Source organism: Salvelinus fontinalis, chromosome 33 (assembly GCF_029448725.1).
Source record: "Salvelinus fontinalis isolate EN_2023a chromosome 33, ASM2944872v1, whole genome shotgun sequence".
In the NCBI taxonomy this organism is placed as follows: Eukaryota; Metazoa; Chordata; class Actinopteri; order Salmoniformes; family Salmonidae; genus Salvelinus; species Salvelinus fontinalis.
This window is the reverse complement of record NC_074697.1, coordinates 11,519,711-11,543,004: the sequence shown is the minus strand read 5'-3', so window position 1 is coordinate 11,543,004 and position 23,294 is coordinate 11,519,711. Positions and strand designations below refer to the sequence as shown.

General features: G+C 46.1%; 3 protein-coding genes across 7 annotated transcripts; 2 read left to right on the top strand and 1 right to left on the bottom strand.

The window, feature by feature from the left end:
* Positions 1 to 9: 9 nt before the first annotated feature.
* tomt (transmembrane O-methyltransferase) lies at positions 10 to 12,252 on the top strand. The gene is made up of 5 exons (XM_055895098.1): positions 10 to 379; positions 1,041 to 1,309; positions 1,763 to 1,959; positions 2,051 to 2,173; positions 11,847 to 12,252. The coding sequence occupies exons 2-5, from the start codon at positions 1,048 to 1,050 to the stop codon at positions 12,042 to 12,044; spliced, it is 780 nt and encodes a 259-aa protein (XP_055751073.1). The 5' UTR covers positions 10 to 379; positions 1,041 to 1,047; the 3' UTR covers positions 12,045 to 12,252.
* anapc15 (anaphase promoting complex subunit 15) lies at positions 12,246 to 15,313 on the bottom strand. 5 transcript variants are annotated; one of them, XM_055895108.1, is made up of 5 exons: positions 15,206 to 15,313; positions 14,607 to 14,780; positions 14,389 to 14,448; positions 13,165 to 13,296; positions 12,246 to 13,036 (listed from the first exon to the last, which is right to left on the bottom strand). In XM_055895108.1, exons 2-5 carry the CDS (start codon positions 14,724 to 14,726, stop codon positions 12,989 to 12,991), a joined length of 360 nt encoding a protein of 119 aa, XP_055751083.1. In that variant the 5' UTR covers positions 14,727 to 14,780; positions 15,206 to 15,313; the 3' UTR covers positions 12,246 to 12,988. The 5 variants fall into 5 exon arrangements, with proteins under 5 accessions (XP_055751083.1, XP_055751082.1, XP_055751080.1 ...); XM_055895107.1 differs by having other exon boundaries at positions 13,156 to 13,293; XM_055895105.1 differs by having other exon boundaries at positions 13,156 to 13,296; positions 14,607 to 14,732.
* A 1,758-nt stretch (positions 15,314 to 17,071) lies between these two features.
* Positions 17,072 to 22,692, top strand: folr (folate receptor). Its single transcript, XM_055895099.1, has 5 exons — positions 17,072 to 17,280; positions 17,618 to 17,810; positions 18,541 to 18,729; positions 19,655 to 19,790; positions 22,397 to 22,692. The coding sequence occupies exons 2-5, from the start codon at positions 17,682 to 17,684 to the stop codon at positions 22,666 to 22,668; spliced, it is 726 nt and encodes a 241-aa protein (XP_055751074.1). The 5' UTR covers positions 17,072 to 17,280; positions 17,618 to 17,681; the 3' UTR covers positions 22,669 to 22,692.
* Positions 22,693 to 23,294: the final 602 nt, after the last annotated feature.

Below are 23,294 nucleotides of genomic sequence, written 5' to 3'. Positions count from 1 at the left end.
GTGACTGTACACCAGATCCACCCATGTCTGCCTGTCTGTCTCTGCCTGCCTGTCTCTGTTTGTCTGTCTCTCTCCCATTCTCCACCCCCCCTTCATCTCTTGTGTGTTGAGTCAGTAGATCCACCATAACACCATCATTTGATGTATTGCTGTATGTTTACTATGACCTCAGAATGAGTCAATAATAAACTCATTGTGAGAAACAATGGGGCTGGGGGTACTGTGAATAAAACAGACATGCCCCAGGTGGTCAGTGAATAATTCAGTTACCCAGCTCCCTTACCTGAACCCCCCTGCCCTCACCTGCGGAGCTATGACTACAACCACACACGATAACCATTCAGCATTTCTCCTGTCTCTGCCAAACATCTACAGGCAGGTGAGTCTTGTTTTTACTGTACAGCGGTAATATGGGAGTATTATTTTTTACAAGAGGCTTGTGTTATGGGAGGGTGAGTTGAAGTACAATGTAGCGTCGGTTGTCAGTGAGGTGCGGGAAATCTCCTGTCACTCCGTGTAAAGCTTTAGTAACTGCAGTTTGCAGTTGGCCAGAGGAGCATCTGTGTGTGTGGTTTATATCCAAAATAGATGGACTGTAGTGGTTGTGTGTGTAGAGACCTGAAATAGGAGGATTTTACATGAATTCAGGAATAATTATTTATATGTATTTTTTTTTGCTCTGGCAGTCACCCATCTCCTGATGTGTGTTCAGGTGTTTGTGTGTGTACCTAGCTGTATATCTGTGTACCACTCTCATTGTGTCTGTGTGTGTACCACTCTCATTGTGTCTGTGTTTACCACTCTCATTGTGTATGTGTGTGTACCTAGCTGTCTGTGTGTGTACCACTCTCATTGTGTCTGTGTGTGTACCACTCTCATTGTGTCTGTGTGTGTACCTAGCTGTCTGTGTGTACCACTCTCATTGTGTCTGTGTGTGTACCTAGCTGTCTGTGTGTGTACCACTCTCATTGTGTCTGTGTGTGTACCCAGCTATATGTCTGTGTACCACTCTCATTGTGTCTGTGTGTTATTCCTTGCAGCAGTACCATGGTGTCTGGTGCTATAGCGTTGGCCTTCCTTCCCCTGGTGTTGACTTTCATCATTCGTTACCGATACTACTTTGTGCTGTTCTACCGGGCGGTGTTGGTCAGGATGTGGTATGACTGTAAGACGGGGCTGAGCAGGGAGGAGAGGGCCTTCCAGTACGTTCTGACCCACGCCATCCCCGGCGACCCAGAAAGTATCCTGGAAACCTTTGACCTCTGGTGCAACAAGGTGGAGTTCATCAGCAACATCGGCCCCAAAAAAGGTGACCCCACCTGACTGACCACAACCCTCCCAATTCTCATATTGTTCTCTCATCTGCCTACCTGACTGACCACAACCCTCCCCTCAATTCTCATATTCTGTTCTCTCTCATCTGCCTACCTGACTGACCACAACCCTCCCCTCAATTCTCATATTCTGTTCTCTCTCATCTGCCTACCTGACTGACCACAACCCTCCCCTCAATTCTCATATTCTGTTCTCTCTCATCTGCCTACCTGACTGACCACAACCCTCCCCTCAATTCTCATATTGTTCTCTCTCTCATCTGCCTACCTGACTGATCACAACCCTCCCCTCAATTCTCATATTCTGTTCTCTCTCTCTCATCTGCCTACCTGACTGACCACAACCCTCCCCTCAATTCTCATATTCTGTTCTCTCTCTCTCATCTGCCTACCTGACTGACCACACCAATGTGTCTGTCTGTGTGCAGGTAAGATAATGGACCGGATGCTTTCCGAGCACTGCCCTCTGACCGTGCTGGAGCTAGGTTCTCACTGTGGGTACAGCACAGTGCGTATCGCCCGGGCACTGCCCCTGGGTGCCAGGCTCTACAGTGTGGAAATGGACGTGAGAAATGCTGCGATAGCAGAGAAGATCATACGGCTGGCGGGCTTCGACGATGACACGGTGAGAGCAGAGCGCACACACACACGGTGAGAGAGTATAACACAAAGACAAACAGACCCAGTGAGATCAAATCTGCCCCCCCCCCCCCCAGGTGGAGCTGATAGTGAGTCCGTCAGATGAGGTAATCCCAAGGTTGCGGGCTGACTACGGTCTGGAGCTGTTGGACTTTGTGTTCATGGACCACTGGAAAAAATGTTACCGTCCTGACTTGCAGGTAGCTAATTCACCCATAACCCCCATGACCTCAAGTCTGTTTTTATGTTGATGTTCCTGTCTATGTAAATCAGGGGTGTCAAACTCATTCCATGGAGGGCCAAGTGTCTGCAGGTTTAGTTGTTTCCTTTCAATTAAGACCTAGACATTCAGGTGAGGGGGGTTAGTGACCTTAATTCACCAATCAAGTACAAGGGTGGAGCAAAAACCCCGGAGCCACTCTGCCATCTGTGGAATGAGTGACACGTGTTGTACACTATATATACAAACGTATGTGGACACCCCTTCAATTTAGTGGATTCGGCTATTTCAGCCACACCCGTTGCTGACAGGTGTATAAAACCGAGCATACAGCTATGCATTCTCCATAGACAAACATTGGCAGTAGAATGGCTTAACTGAAGAGCTCAGTGACTTTCAAAGTGACACTGTCATAGGGTGCACCTTTCCAACAAGTTAGTTTGTCAAATTTCTGCCCTGTTAGAGCTGCCCCGGTCAACTGGAAGTTCTGTTATTGTGAAGTGGAAACTTATAGGAGCAACAACGGCTCAGCCACGAAGTGGCAGCGTGTAAAAACACTCACTACCGAGTTCCAAACTGCCTCTGGAAGCAACGTCAGCACAACAACTGTTTGTTGGGAGCTTCATGACATGGGTTTCCATGGCTGAGCAGCTGCACACAAGCCTAAGATCCCCATGCGCAATGCCAGTGTAACGGATGTGAAATGGCTAGCTAGTTAGCGGGTACGCGCTAATAGCGTTTCAATCTGTTACGTCACTTGCTCTGAGACTTTAAGTAGGGTTTCCCCTTGCTCTGCAAGGGCCGCGGCTTTTGTGGAGCGATGGGTAACGACGCTTCGTGGGTGTCAGTTGTTGATGTGCGCAGAGGGTCCCTGGTTCGCGCCCGTGTCGGGGCGAGGGGACGTACTAAAGTTATACTGTTACACCAAGCGTCGGCTGGAGTGGTGTAAAGCTCGCCGCCATTGGACTCCAGAGCCATGGAAACACGTTCTCTGGAGTGATGAATCACTCTTCACCATCTGGCAGTCCGACGGACGAATCTGGGTTTGGCGGATGCAATGAGAACGCTACCTGCCCCAATATATAGTGCCAACTGTAAAGTTTGGTGGAGGAGGAATAATGGTCTGGGGCTGTTTTTCATGGTTCCGGCAAGGCCCCTCAAATCAAATCAGTTTATTTGTCATGTGCGCCGAATACAACAGGTGTGTAGACCTTAGTGAAATGCTTACTTACAGGCTCTAACCAATAGTGCAAAAAAAGGTATTAGGTGAACAATAGGTAAGTAAAGAAATTAAAACAACAGTAAAAAGACAGTGAAAAACAGTAGCGAGGCTACATACAGACACCGGTTAGTCAGGCTGATTGAGGTAGTATGTACATGTAGATATGGTTAAAGTCACTGCATATATGATGAACAGAGAGTAGCAGTAGCGTAAAAGAGGGTGGCGGGACACAATGCAGATAGCCCGGTTAGACAATGTGCGGGAGCACCGGTTGGTCGGGCCAATTGAGGTAGTATGTACATATGTACATGAATGTATAGTTAAAGTGACTGTGCATATATGATAAACAGAGAGTAGAAGCAGTGTAAAAGAGGGTTTTGGGGGGGGGGGGGGGGCACAGTGCAAATAGTCCGGGTAGCCATTTGATTACCTGTTCAGGAGTCTTATGGCTTGGGGTAAAAACTGTTGAGAAGCCTTTTTGTCCTAGACTTGGCACTCCGGTACCGCTTGCCATGCGGTAGCAGAGAGAACAGTTTATGACTAGGGTGGCAAGAGTCTTTGAAAATGTTTAAGACCTTCCCCTGGTTTAGAGGTCCTGGATGGCAGGCAACTTAGCCCCAGTGATGTACTGGGCTGTACGCACTACCCTCTGTAGTGCCTTGCGGTCAGAGGCCGAGCAATTGCCATACCAGGCAGTGATGCAACCAGTCAGGATGCTCCCGATGTTGCAGCTGTAGAACCTTTTGAGGATCTCAGGACCCATGCCAACTCTTTTTAGTTTCCTGAGGGGGAATAGGCTTTGTCATGCCCTCTTCACGACTGTCTTTGTGCCCTCTTCACAACTGTCTTGGTGTGTTGGACCATTCTAGTTTGTTGGTGATGTGGACACCAAGGAACTTGAAGCTCTCAACCTGCTCCACTACAGCCTCGTCAATGTTCCAACATTTAGTGGAAAGCTTTTCCAGAAAAGTGGAGACTGTTATTGCAGCAAAGGGGGGACCAACTCCACATGAATGCCCATGATTTTGGAATGACAAATTTGACGAGCAGGTGTCCACATACTTTTGGTCATGAAGTATATGATTGTTTTGTATGGTGTTTTGTGTGGACACCAGGAGGAGCCGTTGCTTCAGTAACAGCTCACTGTGATGTGGATACAGGAATGATGTAACATGTGTCGAACTCATTTCACGGAGGGCCAAGTGTCTGCGGGTTTTAGCTCCTCCCTTCTACTTGATTCATGAATTAAGATCACTAATTAGTAAGGAAAAAACAAAAATCAGCAGACACTTGGCCCTTCATAGAATGAGTTTGACACCCCTGATATAACACTTCAAATTGAATATGTCCCATCCCCCGAATACAACATGTGTAGACGTTACTGTGAAATGCTTAGTTACAAGCCCTTAACCAACAAAGCAGAATAAAAAATTTAAAGTAAAAAATATTTGCTCAAAAGTAACACAATAAGTAACAATACAATTACAATAGAGGGTACGGACAGGGGTACCAGTACCGAGTCATTGTGCGGGGGTACAGGTTAGTTGAGGTAATATGTACATGTAGGTAGAGTTAAAGTGAGTATGCATAGATAATAAACAGCGAGTAGCAGCAACGTAAAAAAGGGGGTCAATGCATATAGTCTGGGTAGTCATTGCATTAACTGTTTAGCAGTCTAATGGCTTGGAAGTAGCTGTTAATGACACAGAGGAACCTGAAGCTCTCGACCCGCTCCACTACAGCCCTGTCGAAGTGAATGGGGGCTCGCTCCCCCTTTTCCTGTAGTCCATGATCAGTTCCTTTGTCTTGCTGACATTGTGGGAAAGGTTGTTGTCCTGGAACCACACTGCCAGATCACTGACTTCCTCCCTGTAGAATGTCTCATCGTTGTCGGTCATCAGGCCTACCACCGTTTTAATCAACAAACTTAATGATGGTGTTGGAGTAGTGTGTGGCCATGCAGTCGTGGGTAAACAGGGAGTACATGAGTACAGACTGAGCACGCACCCCTGAGGGGCCCCCATGTTGAGGATCAGCGTTGCGGATGTGTTGTTACCTACCCTTACCACCTGGGTGCGGCCCATCAGGAAGTCCAAAATCCAGTTGCAGAGGGAGGTGTTTAGTCCCAGGGTCCTGAGCTTAGTGATGAGCTTTGAGGGCACTATGGTATTGAACGCTGAGCTGAAGTCAATGAACAGCATTCTCACATAGCTGTTCCTCTTATCCGGGTGGTAGAGGGCAGTGCGGAGGGCAATGGAGATTGCGTCATCTGTGGATCTGTTGGGGCGGTATGTGAATTGTGGTGGTTCTAGGGTTTCTGGGATGATGTGACTCATGACCAGCATTTCAAAACACTTCGTGGCTACAGACGTGAGTACTACAGGGCGGTAGTCATTTAGACAGGTTACTTTGGTGTTCTTGGGCACAGGGACTATGGTGGTCTGCTTGAAACATGTAGGTATTACAGACTCGGTCAGGGAGAGGTTGAAAATGTCAGTGAAGACACTTGACAGTTGGTCAGCGCCCTGGTAATCCATCTAAATGTTGACCTGGTCTTCTTTATCTCCCCTCTATAACTCCCTTCCCAACCCTCACCTCTAACTTCCCACCTAACCCTCACCTCCCACCTCACCTCCCCTCTGTAACTCCCCTCCTAACCTTCTATAACTTCCCAACTAACCCTCCCCTCTATAACTCCCCTCCTAACCCTCATCTCTATAACTTCCCACCTAACCCTCACCTCCCACCTAACCCTCCCCTCTATAACTTCCCTCCTAACCCTCATCTCTATAACTTCCCACCTAACCCTCACCTCCCACCTAACCCTCCCCTCTATAACTCCCCTCCAAACCCTCACCTCTGTAACTTCCCTACTAACCCTCACCTCTATAACTTCCCTACTAACCCTCACCTCTATAACTTCCCTACTAACCCTCACCTCTATAACTTCCCTACTAACCCTCATCTCTAACTTCCCTCCAACCCTCCCCTCTATAACTTCCCACCTCACCCCCCACCTAACCCTAACCTCTATAACTTCCCTCCTAACCCTCACCTCTATAGTTGGCATCGAAGAAGGCAGACGTTTTACATGCCTCCAACCGATTGTGTTTTTGTTTGTTTATTTGTGTTGTTTAACTTATTTTGTACATAATGTTGCCGCAACCGTCTCTTATGACCAAAAATAACTGCGATTACTCACCACGGACTGGCAAAATCCTTTTTTTCCTTTAACGAGTCTGACGAGGCCGACGCGAACGATATACTTTTTCAGGAACAGGCGGCAGAGAAAAGGGTCCGGAGGGCGGACTGCCTTCTGAGAATTCGTAGGCGATCAAATAAACCCCCACTTCCTTCCATTCTGCTAGCAAACGTGCAATCTTTGGACAATAAAATAGATGACCTACGCGGAACATTAAACTACCCATGAGACATTCAAAACTGTAATATCTGATGCTTCACGGAGACGACGACACTATCAACATACAGCTGGCTGGCTATACGCTGCACCGGTAGGATAGAACAGCGGCGTCTGGTAAGACAATGGGCGGCGAGCTATGTATTTTTGTAAATAACAGCTGGTGCACGATATCTAAGGAAGTCTCAAGCTATTGCTCGCCTGAGGTAGAGTATCTCATGATAAACTATAGACCACACTACCTACCTAGAGAGTTTATCTGTATTTTTCAAAGCTGTCTACATGGCACAACAGTCAGAGGCTGGCACTAAGACAGCATTGAATGAGCTGTATTCCGCCATAAGCAAACAAGAAAACGCTCACCCAGAGGCGGCACTCCTAGTATCCCCGGGGACTTGAATGCAGGGAAACTTAAATTTGTTTTACCAAATTTCTATCCGCATGTTAAATGTGCAACCATAGGAAAGAAACTCTGGACCACCTTTACTCCACACAGAGATGCATACAAAGCTTTCCCTCGCCCTCCATTTGGCAAATCTGACCATAATTCTATCCTCCTGATTCCTGCTTATAAACAAAAATTAAAGCAGGAAGCACCAGTGACTAGATCAATAAAAAAGTGGTCAGATGAAGCAGATGATAAGCTACAGGACTGTTTGCTAGCACAGACTGGACTATGTTCCGGGATTCCTCCGATGGCATTGAGGAGTATACCACATCAGTCATTGGCTTCATCAATAAGTGCATCAATGACATTGTCCCTACAGTGACCGTACGTATGTAAATACCCCAACCAGAAGCCATGGATTACAGGCAACATCCGCACTGAGCTAAAGGGTAGAGCTGCCGCTTTGAAGGAGCTTGACTCTAACCCTGAAGCTGATAAGAAATCCCGCTATGCCCTCCGACAAGCCATCAAACAGGCAAAGAGTCAATACAGGACTAAGATCGAATCGTACTACACCGGCTCTGACGCTCGTCGAATGTGGCAGGGCTTGCAAATCATTACAGACGACAAAGGGAAGCACAGCCGAGAGCTGCTCAGTGATACGAGCCTACCGGACAAGCTAAACTACTACTATGCTCGCTTTGAGGCAAATAACTATGAAACATGCATGAGAGCACCAGCTGTTCTGGAAGACTGTGATCACGCTCTCCGCAGCCGATATGAGTAAGACTCTTAAAAAGGTCAACATTCACAAGGCCAGGACGTGTACTAAGAGCATACGCTGACAAACTGGCAAGTTTCTTCATTGACATTTTCAACCACTCCCTGTCCGAGTCTGTAATACCAACATGTGTGTGCTCAGTCGTCTCCTGTACTCCCTGTTCACTCATGACTGCAAGGCCTGGCACAACTCCAACACCATCAATAAGTTTGCCAATGACACAACAGTGGTAGGCCTGATCACTGACAACGATGAGATAGCCTGTAGGGAGGAGGTCAGAGACCTGGCCGTGTGGTGCCAGGACAACAACTTCTCCCTCAACGTGATCAAGACAAAGGAGATGATTGTGGACTACAGGAAAAAGAAGACCGAGCACGCCCCCATTCACATCGACGGGGCTGCAGTGGAGCAGGTTGAGAGCTTCAAGTACCTTGGTGTCCACATCACCAACAAACTAACATGGTCCAAGCACACCAAGACAGTCGTGAAGAGGGCACGACAAAGCCTGTTCCCCCTCAGGAGACTGAAAAGATTTGGCGTGGGTCCTCAGATCCTCAAATGTTTTTACAGCTGTACCATCTAGAACATCCTGACTGGTTAATCTGAAAACAAAACTCCCTAAATTCTATCAGCATATCGATTGTGCTACCAGGGCTGGTAAAACCTTGGATCATTGTTATACTAACTTCCGCAACGCATATAATATTTTTGGAAAAGCTGACCACGACTCCATTTTGTTGCTTCCAGCCTACAAACAGAAACTAAAACAGCAAGCTCCCGCGCTCAGGTCTGTTCAACGCTGGTCCGACCAATCTGATTCCACGCTTCAAGACTGCTTCGATCACGTGGATTGGGATATGTTCCGCATTGCGTCCAACAACAACATTGACGAATGGGCTGATTCGGTGAGCGAGTTCATTAGAAAGTGCATTGACGATGTCGTACCCACAGCAACGATTAAAACATTCCCAAACCAGAAACCGTGGATTGATGGCAGCATTCGCGTGAAACTGAAAGCGCGAACCACTGCTTTTAACCAGGGCAAGGTGACCGGAAACATGACCGAATACAAAACAGTGTAGCTATTCCCTCCGCAAGGCAATCAAACAAGCTAAGTCCCAGTATAGAGACAAAGTAGAGTCGCAATTCAACAGCTCAGACACAAGAGGTATGTGGCAGGGTCTACAGTCAATCACGGATTACAAAAAGAAAACCAGCCCCGTCGCGGACCAGGATGTCTTGCTCCCAGACAGACTAAATAACTTTTTTGCTCGCTTTGAGGACAATACAGTGCCACTGACACCTCCCGCTACCAAAACCTGCGTGCTCTCCTTCACTGCAGCCGAGGTGAGTAAAACATTTAAACGTGTTAACCCTCGCAAGGCTGCAGGCCCAGACTGCCTTCCCAGCCGCGTCCTCAGAGCATGCGCAGACCAGCTGGCTGGTGTGTTTAAGGACATATTCAATCAATCCTTATCCCAGTCTGCTGTTCCCACATGCTTCAAGAGGGCCACCATTGTTCCTGTTCCCAATAAAGCTAAGGTAACTCAGCTAAACGACTACCGCCCCGTAGCACTCACTTCCGTCATCATGAAGTGCTTTGAGAGACTAGTCAAGGACCATATCACCTCCACCCTACCTGACACCCTAGACCCACTCCAATTTGCTTATCAACCCAATAGGTCCACAGACGACACTATCGCAACCACACTGCACACTACCCTAACCCATCTGGACAAGAGGAATACCTATGTGAGAATGCTGTTCATCGACTACAGCTCAGCATTTAACACCATAGTACCCTCCAAACTCGTCATCAAGCTCGAGACCCTGGGTCTCGACCCCGCCCTGTGCAACTGGGTCCTGGACTTCCTGACGGGCCGCCCCCAGGTGGTGAGGGTAGGTAACATCTCCACCCCGCTGATCCTCACATCGGTATTCCTCAACACTGGGGCCCCACAAGGGTGCGTTCTGAGCCCTCTCCTGTACTCCCTGTTCACCCACGACTGCGTGGCCATGCACGCCTCCAACTCAATCATCAAGTTTGGGGACGACACTACAGTGGTAGGCTTGATTACCAACAATGACGAGACGGCCTACAGGGAGGAGGTGAGGGCCCTCGGAGTGTGGTGTCAGGAAAATAACCTCACACAACGTCTACAAAACAAAGGAGATGATTGTGGACTTCAGGAAATAGCAGAGGGAGCACCCCCCTATCCACATCGACGGGACAGTAGTGGAGAAGGTGGAAAGTTCTAAGTTCCTCGGTGTACACATCACGGACAAACTGAATTGGTCCACCCACACAGACAGCGTTGTGAAGAAGGCGCAGCAGCGCCTCTTCAACCTCAGGAGGCTGAAGAAATTAGGCTTGTCACCAAAAGCACTCACAAACTTCTACAGATGCACAATCGAGAGCATCCTGTCGGGCTGTATCACCGCCTAGTATGGCAACTGCTCCGCCCACAACCGTACGGCTCTCCAGAGGGTAGTGAGGTCTGCACAACGCATCACCGGGGGCAAACTACCTGCCCTCCAAGACACCTACACCACCCGATGTCACAGGAAGGCCATAAAGATCATCAAGGACAACAACCACCCGAGCCACTGCCTGTTCACCCCGCTATCATCCAGAAGGCGAGGTCAGTACAGGTGCATCAAAGCAGGGACCGAGAGACTGAAAAACAGCTTCTATCTCAAGGCCATCAGACTGTTAAACAGCCACCACTAACATTTAGTGGCCGCTGCCAACATACTGACTCAACTCCAGCCACTTTGATAATGGGAATTGATGGAAATTATGTAAAAATGTATCACTAGCCACTTTAAACAATGCCACTTAATATAATGTTTACATACCCTACATTACTCATCTCATATGTATAGACTGTACACTATACCATCTACTGCATCTTGCCTATGCCGTTCTGTACCATCACTCATTCATATATCTTTATGTACATATTCTTTATCCCTTTAGACTTGTGTGTATAAGGTAGTAGTTGTGGAATTGTTAGGTTAGATTACTTTTTGGTTATTACTGCATTGTCGGAACTAGAAGCGCAAGCATTTCGCTACACTCGCATTAACATCTGCTAACCATGTGTATGTGACAAATACAATTTGATTTGATTTGATTGCATTACTGCCTGGTATGGCAACCGTTTGGCCTCCAACCGCAAGGCACTACAGAGGGTAGTGCGAACGGCCCAGTACATCACTGGGGCCAAGCTTCCTGCCATCCAGGACCTCTAAACCAGGCGGTGTCAGAGGAAGGCCCTAAAAATTGTCAAAGACTCCAGCCACCCTTGTCATAGACTGTTCTCCCTGCTACCGCACGGCAAGTGGTACCAGAGCGCCGTGTCTAGGTCCAAGAGGCTTCTAAACAGCTTCTACCCCCAAGCCATAGGATTCCTGAACACCTAATAAAATGGCGACCTAGACAATTTCCATACCCCCCCCCTCCCTCTTTTACACCGCTGCTACTATCTGCTGTTATCATCTATGCAGTCACGTTAATAACTCTACCTACATGTACATATACCTCAACTAACCAGTGTCCCCTCACATTGACTCTGTACCAGTACTCCCATGTATATAGTCTCATTATTGTTATTTTACTGCTGCTCTTTAATTACTTGTTACTTTTATTTCTTATTCTCATCTGTATTTTTTAAACTGCATTGTTGGTTAGGGGCTCGTAAGTAAGCATTTCACTCTAAGGGCTACACCTGTTGTATTCAGCGCATGTGACTAATACAATTTGATTTGATTTATAACTCACCTCCTAACCCTCGTCTCTATAACTCCCCTCGTAACCCTCCACCTGTATTGTGGTCTGCAGGCTCTGGAGGGCTCTGGTCTGCTGGGAAAAGGCTCTGTAGTGCTTGCTGACAACGTCCTATTTCCGGGTGCTCCTAACTTCCTCCGACACGTCCGCAAGAGTGGCCTCTACGAGTGGAAGATCCACAGGGCCACTCTAGAGTACAGCAAGGGCATCAGGGATGGGATGGCTGAACTTGTTTACCAGGGGATCAAGTAGGGCAGGGGAATAGTGATGGACACACTCATCTATTACTTAGACATACAAGACTGAGGTTGGGGGCAACTTACTTTTGTTCTCTGAGCCTACTAGTCTCCTGCTGCCTTTTGCTCAGTGCTCCCTGCTGGTTGAATATCGTTCTGATAGTCTCTCGTGTGTTTTACAGGTCTGTCTGTCGCATTAATACATCCATTACATACATTCTCTGTACACAGTTTTTCTTTATTTACATAAGAAACTTGACAAATTAAAAAGTGATTTACTTTTCATACAACTGAGCATCTTAAGTTCATTTTTACAACTTGTTGAATACTGACATTCTATAGCACGTGTTCTTACTCTCCAGGTTTCTGTTGGCCACAAACACACACACAGCCACACACGGCCACACACACGGCCACACACACACACAGCCACACACACACCAGATTACCCAAGTGCAGTGTACAGGCTGTGGTTTATGCACATTCAGCTGGTTTAAGAGAACCCATTCAGATGTGACATATGACTGGGGGAGATGTCAAAGTACACACTCCAACAGAATAACGAGTACCAGAGAGGGGAGTGAGTTCGAACTCAGACATCCTTGAGTTAAATGTGTGTGTGTAGTCTAAACAAGGGGTCTGACTGTCTCGACCTGATGTGAAGGACAAACTAGCAGAGGGGGGTTGAGGTGAAGGCTGCTTTCTTTTTCCTAATGTTGCAAAACCACTTATCTGAAGAAACTTTTACAGTTCAGTCTTCACACATTGCAACTGTAGAACACTGAATGAGAGAACACGCACTTTCTCCATGCAGTAAACCACCCTGTCGTTTCCCATGGTGGGTGTGAACCGCAGGGAAAGTTCACCAGCCAAGACACACTGTCAGGAAGAGTAGATGAGCACCTATCCTGCTGGAGAGCTACTAAGGGGAAATCAGAGAGTAGCGAGGATTACTCTGGTCTAGATCATCCACTGGTCTTGGTCTTGGTCTGCTCCCTCCATGTCCACCTGCAGTTTGAGTAACATGACAGAGAGATGACTGAAATGTATAAGAGGTTCTAGTATTTCCCTTAGATACTGTTCCACAGACGTGACCCCTAACCCCTGGTTGTGTGTGTGTTTTAGACCTCGTTGACCTCGCCGTCATCCGGTGACTCGTTGTAGTCGTTCATCTCATCTATGTCCTGCATGTCCTCTTCATCCTCAGAGTCTTCTTCACTATCTTCCTCATCCTCATCCTCCTCCTCTTCCTCCTCGTCAAATGTCTGCTACACACCCACAGAGAACACAAACAAAAGCCACACACACCGCAGAGTGAGTATGGAAAATGACAAAAAAAACACCCCTCAACAGAAATACAGTACCAGTCAAAAGATTGGACACCTACTCAATCAAGGGTTTTTCTTTATTTTTACTATTTTCTACATTGCAGAATAATAGTAAAGACATCACATCTACGACATTTTACATATGGAATCATGTAGTAACCAAAAATGTGTTCAATCAAAATATATTTTATATTTCAGATTCTTCAAACCCTTTGTGCAAAGCTGTCATCAAGGCACTCTGGCATTGGTATAAATTAAAGGACACCTATGTCTTATTTTCATCCAAACGTTGACACAAAATTGTAAACTATGTGTATAATTTGAGGAATAAAATGTCATGAGATATTAAAACCTAGTTGCTAATCTCCCCTTTCTGTGTACCACACCACCATATCAACATGCCCAAGTTCACACAGGGTAGGGGGTTTAGGATCACCATCTTTAACTTGGTTTGAATTTGAGCTAGCGAGCAACACATACACTACTGTTTTGTTTTGTATGTGTTGTTCTCTCCTACTGTAGCCTCTCCTCTGTCTTTGGATGGTATAATTAAAGCGTGTGCTTTTCCTCCCTCTGGCCCTAATGACTCTACCTAATCTGGGAGCTGTTAGGAATAACCACAAAATGCAAACATTAACTTCTCTATTTTATTGCATTGTAATGCCTTTCCACCCCCCACATGGAAGCAACTACAAAATACATTACAATTGGATGTACTGGTGCCTCTGGCAATTTACAATATTGTTTGGGGACCTTGTTATTGAGGAATGTAATTGTTTTTCTTTCTTATACTGTATTAGATTTTGTCTGATGTAATTGTATATACAGGGCTCCCTTGTGAAAGTGACCCTAGTCTCAATGGTTTTTCCCTGCTTCAATAAAGGTTAAATAAAAATGTGAACATAGTCACCCTTTGTAATATCTCATGACACTTGGTTAAAATCCATACACATCTCATATACATTTTGGGTCAACTTTTGGATGAAAATACAAGTGACTGACTAAAATAAATGTTATTTAAAGCTCAGATACCTCGAAGATTGGCTTCCCAATAGGCATCAGGTTATTGTCCTTCTCTGCGATGCTTTGTAACTAAGGGGGAGAGAGAGAGAGGTCAGTGTTTGTCAGAACCCAGGTTGGATCTTTGACTCCTGCCAGTGTTGCTCTGTCTTTTCTCTCTCGGTGTGTGTGTGTGTGTGTGTGTGTGTGTGTGTGTGTGTGTGTGTGTGTGTGTGTGTGTGTGTGTGTACCCAGGTCTGGTGCTGTTGCTCCTGTTGGTGTAGCTCTGTCTCATCCACACACGGCCGGTCCAGGTTGAACCACAGAGACTCTGTCAACCGGGGAAACAGCGAGGGAAACAGCATGGACATCTCTGTCTGAGAGGAAACACACTTCACTGAGGCAGGATCGTTATCAGCACCCACCTAGATAACAGACCTGGATAGATTAGTACACAGCTGATCAGATTTTGGTTTCAGTGACCCCAAAAACTGAGTGGGGAGTGTAGCTAGCGATAGATAGCTGTAAAACATGACAACAATGTTTTCAACATAGCTAGCTAACATCTGCTAACTTGGGTAGGTTAGCTACATAGCTAGTTACTGTAAGTACTGCACGGTTTAGGTTTTGCATGCTTTAAATGGTATTACAGATTTTAGCTATTACAGATCTGTCTTACTAACTAGCTAGCGAACACTCTTCATCCTGCATAATGTAGCTAAGGTTAGCCAGCTAGCTACCACTGCACATAGATCATGTAGCTAACACTGCAATAATGTTAGCTAGCTATGTTACGAAACTTATACCGTTAAATCAATAATAAAAATACTGTAAATGTTCACCGTCTTACCTGTAAAACCGATATCCCGTCTTGCTGTCAAAACATAAATTTCAAAATTTCAACTGACCGGAAACCGGTGTTCATTTGTAAACGCTCCGGGCGTGTAGGCATATCATTTCAAAAAGATTCCGCTTTATGTTCAGTTGGCAATGGTATGAAATATAAACTATATAGATTATAAACTGCAAGGATGATCATACTCTTTGACCACACTGCGAGAAAGTATAAGTTTCGGCTTAGTAAAGCAGGCTATGTATAACGCTTTAGTTTCATTAAACTTTCACTTGAGGGGTAGCTACTCTCTGTGAAACTGTAAAAAATAGTTTCAGAACTTATTTTGAATAGAAAATATACTTTACACCTGTCTCTATATGTCATAGGTAGTTTCTTCAGGCAAATGTAACTTTGAAGGACATTGGAACCTGCCTGAAATGATTACCCTGCCTGAAATGCATATGAAATGATAAAGTTAAACACTTAATATGAGCTCATGACCTTTGGGTGCAGTAAACCAGTGATTTCCACATTCACTAATTACAGTGAAGAAAATCTTATGTGAGGCTTGGTGATAACAGTTTTATGCTGCATACTATGCATACCTTGACCTCTGAGTCAGCTGTCATAAACCTGAGGAGTTACACATATTATAAAAGTTATAAAACTACGCAATAATCCTAAACAAGCAATAATCCTAAACAAACGTATGCTATTGTTACAGGCTGACTACACCGCTCGCGGTTGCCAAGGGCTAACACGGAACCCAAACCGGCTGGGCGCAAGTGCCATCATCGTGCATAAATGTATTTTGTCCCCCCACACCAAACGTGATCAAAACAAACTCTGAACCAATTATATTAGTTTGGGGACAGGTCGAAAAGCATTAAACATTTATGGCTAGTTAGCTTGCACTTGCTAGCTAATTTGTCCTATTTAGCTAGCTTGCTGTTGCTAGCTAATTTGTCCTGGGATATAAATATGAGTTGTTATTTTACCTGAAATGCACAAGGTCCTCTACTCTGCCAATTAATCCACACATGAAACGGCCAACCGAATCGTTTCTAGTCACCTCTCTTCCTTCCAGGCTTTTTCTTCTCTTGACTTTTTATATTGTGATTGGCAACTTTCATAAATTAGGTGCATTGCACTGACCTCGTTTGTCTTTCAGTCACCCACGTGGGTATAACCAATGAGGAGATGGCACGTGGGTACCTGCTTCTATAAACCAATGAGGAGATGGGAGAGACAGGACTTGCAGCGCGATCGGTGTCAGAAATATAACTGATTTCTATTTTAGCCCTTGGCAACGCAGACGCTCGTTGGCGCAATAATTGAATAACATAGATTTCAACGTTTATTTTGCAACGCTCGTGCACGCGATGCGAGCGGTATGGTCAGTCTATTAGTGTGGCGCGCGCTAATAGTGTTTCAATCGGTAACGTCACTTGCTCTGAGACCTTGAAGTAGTTGTCTCCATTGCTCTGCAAGGGCCGCTACTTTTGTGGAGCGATAGGTAACAGTGCTTCGTGGGAGGCAGTTGCTGATATGTGAAGAAGGGTCCCAGGTTCGAGCCCAGGTGGGAGCGAGAAGAGGGACGGAAGCAACACTGTTACACTATGACAGATAACTGCAACATCCTGTGTTAGATATGTCACAGGACATGTTTTCTTTAAGAATGATTGAAAAAAAGTCTCTAGAAGTTTTATTGCAGTAATCTATCAGGTCATGCTGCCATTTTCACACCATCAGTGTATAAACTACTGGCGGATGGAATCTTACAGTGACGAGGCTGAGACCTTGGCTTGAGATAACGCGAAATCTCCCTCGCAGGGAGACCTCACAATACCCCCCCCCCCCCCCACACACACACACACACACACACACACACAGAGGCAGACTTTGCTCCGTTGAGACCATTCTCATGTGATTGTAGGAGTTATTTGCATGTCAGGGAGTTTCCCACAAGCCACAGACACATATGATCATACACACACCTGAGGTTACAAAAGCTACTCTGCATTGCAAAGGACTCAAAATCCCGTTTAGGTGATTGAAACCGGACACCCTGCACCAATACATTTTACAAGGTATTGTGAATCCATTGTTGTGTTATTCTAATTGGCTCATGCTTATCATACTTCTAGATGTTGGTTAATTTGAGAGAGTGTGAGATTTACAGTAAATTGATAGATTATAAAGATGACTATGCTTTGTGAAGAATGTGTGTGCTGGAAAGGTTTAATACAACAGTAAAATGTTCCTCCTATAATAGACCAGCGGGTAACTGTTAGACATCTTTCTCAATGTGTTTTTAGCAGAGTTCTGGGTTGTTCATCTGTTCGTGTGTGTGTGCGTGTGTGTGTGTGTGTGTGTGCGTGTGTGTGTGTGTGTGTGTGCGTGTGTGTGTCTGCTTTACCCATGCAGTGTGTTGATAGAAGTGTAGTTAGCATCCGTGGGTTCTCTCCTCCACCGACCCAGCTGTAGAGACATGTGGTGGGTATTGGTCCTGCTGCTATCCCTGGCCAGCCGGGCTCAGTCTTTAGAAAAGCTCAACATGTGTATGGATGCCAAACACCACAAAAAAGAGCCTGGCGCCGAAGGACAACTCTATAAACAGGTGTGTGTGTGTATTAATCTTTAAATTAACAACGAATCAATCTATGTTCGTTCTTTTCCTCCTGTAGTGTGCTCCATGAAGGGATAATGTCATTTTCCTCCTGTAGTGTGCTCCATGAAGGGATAATGTCATTTTCCTCCTGTAGTGTGCTCCATGAAGGGAAAGTGTCATTTTCCTCCTGTAATGTGCTCCATGAAGGGATAATGTTATTTTTCTCCTGTAGTGTGCTCCATGAAGGAATAATGTCATTTTTCTCCTGTAGTGTGCTCCATGAAGGGACAATGTTATTTTTCTCCTGTAGTGTGATCAATGGAGGGATAATGTAATTTTCCTCCTGTAGTGTGCTCCATGAAGGGAAAGTGTCATTTTCCTCCTGTAGTGTGCTCCACGAAGGGATAATGTCATTTTCCTCCTGTAATGTGCTCCATGAAGGGATAATGTTATTTTTCTCCTGTAGTGTGCTCCATGAAGGGATAATGTCATTTTCCTCCTGTAGTGTGCTCCATAAAGGGATAATGTTATTTTTATCCTGTAGTGTGCTCCATGAAGGGATAATGACATTTTCCTCCTGTAGTGTGCTCCATAAAGGGATAATGTTATTTTTCTCCTGTAGTGTGATCAATGGAGGGATACTCTTATTTTCCTCCTGTAGTGTGCTCCATGGAGGGATAATGTTATTTACCACCTGTAATGTGCTCCATGGAGGGATAATATTATTTTCCTCCTGTAGTGTGCTCCATGGAAAGATAATGCCTGTTGTACAGCTAACACCAGCGCGGAGGCCCATGATGATAACTCCTATCTGTACAACTTCAACTGGAACCACTGTGGTGTCATGACCTCCAAATGTAAGAAACACTTTACCCAGGACACCTGCTTCTACGAGTGTTCACCTCACCTGGGGCCCTGGATACAGCAGGTAAAGGCATAGATCGTTTCCTAGACAGATCATCTAGCAATTGGCCAGACTAGACAAAGGCCCCCAGCATTGAGGGAATTTGAATAAGCTGACCCGGGCAAGTGTGGTTTCCGTCAGGTGAAAAGTGATTGCATTCGTTTTGAAACCGGGCTGCCTCCTGGGTGTGATGTGGGTACCTCATTCTGGCTGACGACAAAGTCGGCTCAAAACAAAAGTGATGTAGGCCTAGGTTAAGCACGTGAGTAGTATTCAGTAGGATTAATAAATAGTATTCAGTAGGATTCATAAATAGGATTCAGTAGGATTCCTAAATAGGATTCATAAATAGGATTCAGTAGGATTCATAAATAGGATTCATAAATAGGATTCAGTAGGATTCATAAATAGGATTCAGTAGGATTAATAAATAGGATTCAGTAGGATTCATAAATAGGATTCATAAATAGGATTCAGTAGGATTCATAAATAGGATTCAATAGGATTCATAAATAGGATTCAGTAGGATTCATAAGTAGGATTCAGTATGATTAATAAGCAGCATTCTGTGTTTTCACATGCAAAAGTGATTGCTTTTGATAAAAAATGAAAAGTAGTCTGGAAATTCAAGGGTATTGTATGTTTCTGATCGATACATCAAGCTGCCTTCTCGACAACAAGACCGAACGGCGCAGATTACTGTTTGATTTGAGCGAGGCGCACCGGCTTTTCACAGCCACATGACGAGCCATAGGCCGGTTCAACCCAGGCCAGCTTAATTGAATCCCCTCTGTGTCTCAGCCATGGCACAACCACTAAAATACAGTATGTGCACCACAACAAAAAATGGATGAGGGAAATCAAGGAGTTTCTCCATAGCTAGTTTCTATATGTATTTTACGCTTTCCAATGTCAAATGAATCAACATTCTATGACTTTTATTGTGTAGGTGGACCAGTCTTGGCGTAAGGAGCGGATCCTATACGTGCCTCTGTGTCAGGAGGACTGCCACAGCTGGTGGGATGACTGCAAGGATGACTTCACCTGCAAACAGGACTGGCACTACGGCTGGGACTGGACCACAGGTACGCACGCACGCACGCACGCACACACACACACACACACACACACACACACACACACACACAAAACCAGGCAGCAACACATCCGCCATGCTGACCCTCAACACGGGGGGCCCCTCAGGGGTGCGTGTATAGTCTCTTCCTGTACTCCTTGTTCATCCACGACGACAATGAGACCTGGCAGCGTGGTGCCAGGACAACAACCTCTCTCTCAACGTCAGCAAGACAAAGGAGCTGATCGTGGACTACAGGAAATGGAGGGCCGAGCACACCCCCATTCACATCGACGGGGCTGTAGTAGAGCGGGTTAAGAACGACAAGTTCCTCAGTGTCCACATCACTGAGGAATTAACATGGTCCACACACGCCAACACAGTTGTGAAGAGGGCACGACAACGCCTCATCCCCCTCAGGAGGCTGAAAAGATTTGGCCTGGGTCCTCAAAAAGTCCTACAGCTGCACCATCGAGAGCATCTTGACTGGCTGTATCAACGGTTCTATATCAGGCGGGTTCAGAGGGAGGCCCTAAAAATTGTCAAAGACTCCAGTCACCTAAGTCATAGACTGTTCACTCTGATACCGCTCGGAAAGCTGTACCGATGCACCAAGTCTGGAACCAACAGGACCCTGAACAGCTTCTATCCCTAATGCATGCAACTGTTAAATACACTGCTCAAAAAAATAAAGGGAACACTTAAACAACACAATGTAACTCCAAGTCAATCACACTTCTGTGAAATCAAACTGTCCACTTAGGAAGCAACACTGATTGACAATAAATTTCACATGCTGTTGTGCAAATGGAATAGACAAAAGGTGGAAATTATAGGCAATTAGCAAGACACCCCCAAAAAAGGAGTGATTCTGCATGTGGTGACCACAGACCACTTCTCAGTTCCTATGCTTCCTGGCTGATGTTTTGGTCACTTTTGAATGCTGGCGGTGCTCTCACTCTAGTGGTAGCATGAGACGGAGTCTACAACCCACACAAGTGGCTCAGGTAGTGCAGTTCATCCAGGATGGCACATCAATGCGAGCTGTGGCAAAAAGGTTTGCTGTGTCTGTCAGCGTAGTGTCCAGAGCATGGAGGCACTACCAGGAGACAGGCCAGTACATCAGGAGACGTGGAGGAGGCCGTAGGAGGGCAACAACCCAGCAGCAGGACCGCTACCTCCGCCTTTGTGCAAGGAGGTGCACTGCCAGCGCCCTGCAAAATGACCTCCAGCAGGCCACAAATGTGCATGTGTCAGCATATGGTCTCACAAGGGGTCTGAGGATCTCATCTCGGTACCTAATGGCAGTCAGGCTACCTCTGGCGAGCACATGGAGGGCTGTGCGGCCCCACAAAGAAATGCCACCTCACACCATGACTGACCCACCGCCAAACCGGTCATGCTGGAGGATGTTGCAGGCAGCAGAACGTTCTCCACGGCGTCTCCAGACTCTGTCACGTCTGTCACATGTGCTCATGTGCTCTGTGTGAACCTGCTTTCATCTGTGAAGAGCACAGGGCGCCAGTGGCGAATTTGCCAATCTTGGTGTTCTCTGGCAAATGCCAAACGTCCTGCACGGTGTTGGGCTGTAAGCACAACCCCCACCTGTGGACGTCGGGCCCTCATACCACCCTCATGGAGTCTGTTTCTGACCGTTTGAGCAGACACATGCACATTTGTGGCCTGCTGGAGGTCATTTTGCAGGGCGCTGGCAGTGTACCTCCTTGCACAAAGGCGGAGGTAGCGGTCCTGCTGCTGGGTTGTTGCCCTCCTACGGCCTCCTCCACGTCTCCTGATGTACTGGCCTGTCTCCTGGTAGTGCCTCCATGCTCTGGACACTACGCTGACAGACACAGCAAACCTTTTTGCCACAGCTCGCATTGATGTGCCATCCTGGATGAACTGCACTACCTGAGCCACTTGTGTGGGTTGTAGACTCCGTCTCATGCTACCACTAGAGTGAGAGCACCGCCAGCATTCAAAAGTGACCAAAACATCAGCCAGGAAGCATAGGAACTGAGAAGTGGTCTGTGGTCACCACCTGCAGAATCACTCCTGTTTTGGGGGGTGTCTTGCTAATTGCCTATAATTTCCACCTTTTGTCTATTCCATTTGCACAACAGCATGTGAAATTTATTGTCAATCAGTGTTGATCCTAAGTGGACAGTTTGATTTCACAGAAGTGTGATTGACTTGGAGTTACATTGTGTTGTTTAAGTGTTCCCTTTATTTTTTTGAGCAGTGTAGTTAATTAAATAGTTAATCAAATAGTTCAGGTAGCTATCTGCATTAACCCTTTTTGCACAACCTCCTTTTGACTCATCACATATGCTGCTACTGTTTATTATCTATCTTGTAGCCTAGTCACTTTATTCATCGTTAAAATGTATATACAGTGCATTCGGAAAGTATTCAGACCCCTTCACTTTTTCCACATTTTGTTACATTACAGCTTTATTCTAAAATGGATACGCTCTCTCTCTCTCACACACACACTAACATACATTGTTTTCTTTAAATGCAAAATAAAACATTGTTTCTTCACCCTGTCTGTCCTCCCTTTCTCCTCTCTTCTCTCCACTATCCCTCTTCCATCCTCTCCACCCTCTCTCTCAGGCCGTAACCGTTGTCCTGCTGAGGCTAGTTGTCGTAAGTGGACAGATTTCTTCCCTACAGCCCAGATAATGTGTGAGAAGATCTGGTCAGACTCCTACAGCTACACCAACCTGCCCAAGTCTTCTGGCCGCTGCATGCAGCTGTGGTTCACCGGGAAGAACCCCAACGAGAAGGTGGCGGAATACTACCTGAACCACGCCCCCTGGCAACGTGTTACCCCCGCCTCACTCCTCCTCCTGGCAACAATGTCATTAAGCATTGTCCTGCTCTGAATAAAACCACAGATGTTCATGTCATGGATGGCTTTATGTGTCCTTGTCTCCCTACACACGTTAACTGTCTCTGTGTGACTATATGTCTCAAATCAAATGATATCCTATTCTACATGTGCACTACTTCTGACCAGAGACACAGGGAAATAAGTACTTCTCACCGTCACCCCCTCTTCATTCTGTCCTCTCTTTCCTCTACCGTAGAAGGGTTTAGCGTTTAGCCTGAGTCCCTCCTTGGCACTCAGGCTACCAACAGAACCGTACTCTCTGTCTAGGACGTTAGGATATTTCAGGGAACCAAAAACACATGACCAGTCTGAGAGGGAGGCCAATCGGCTTCAGTTCTCAGTAATTAGGGGGTTCCATTCCCCAGTGTGTGTGTGTGTGTGTGTGTGTGTGTGCGTACAGTCTGTTCTCGTCTTTTATTTTTCTGTTTGTCACAGAATGTCTTAAGGGTGTGGCTAGCCTCCCGTTACCTGTGGTTACCAGGCCATAGCCCCTGCCCCTGCTGCCTAGGATGCAGGACACACTCTCTCACATGCGCACATACACACACTTATAGAACACACACATACACACCACACTCTGTCTGATGACATAGCCAGAAATAGCAGAAAGATGGACAT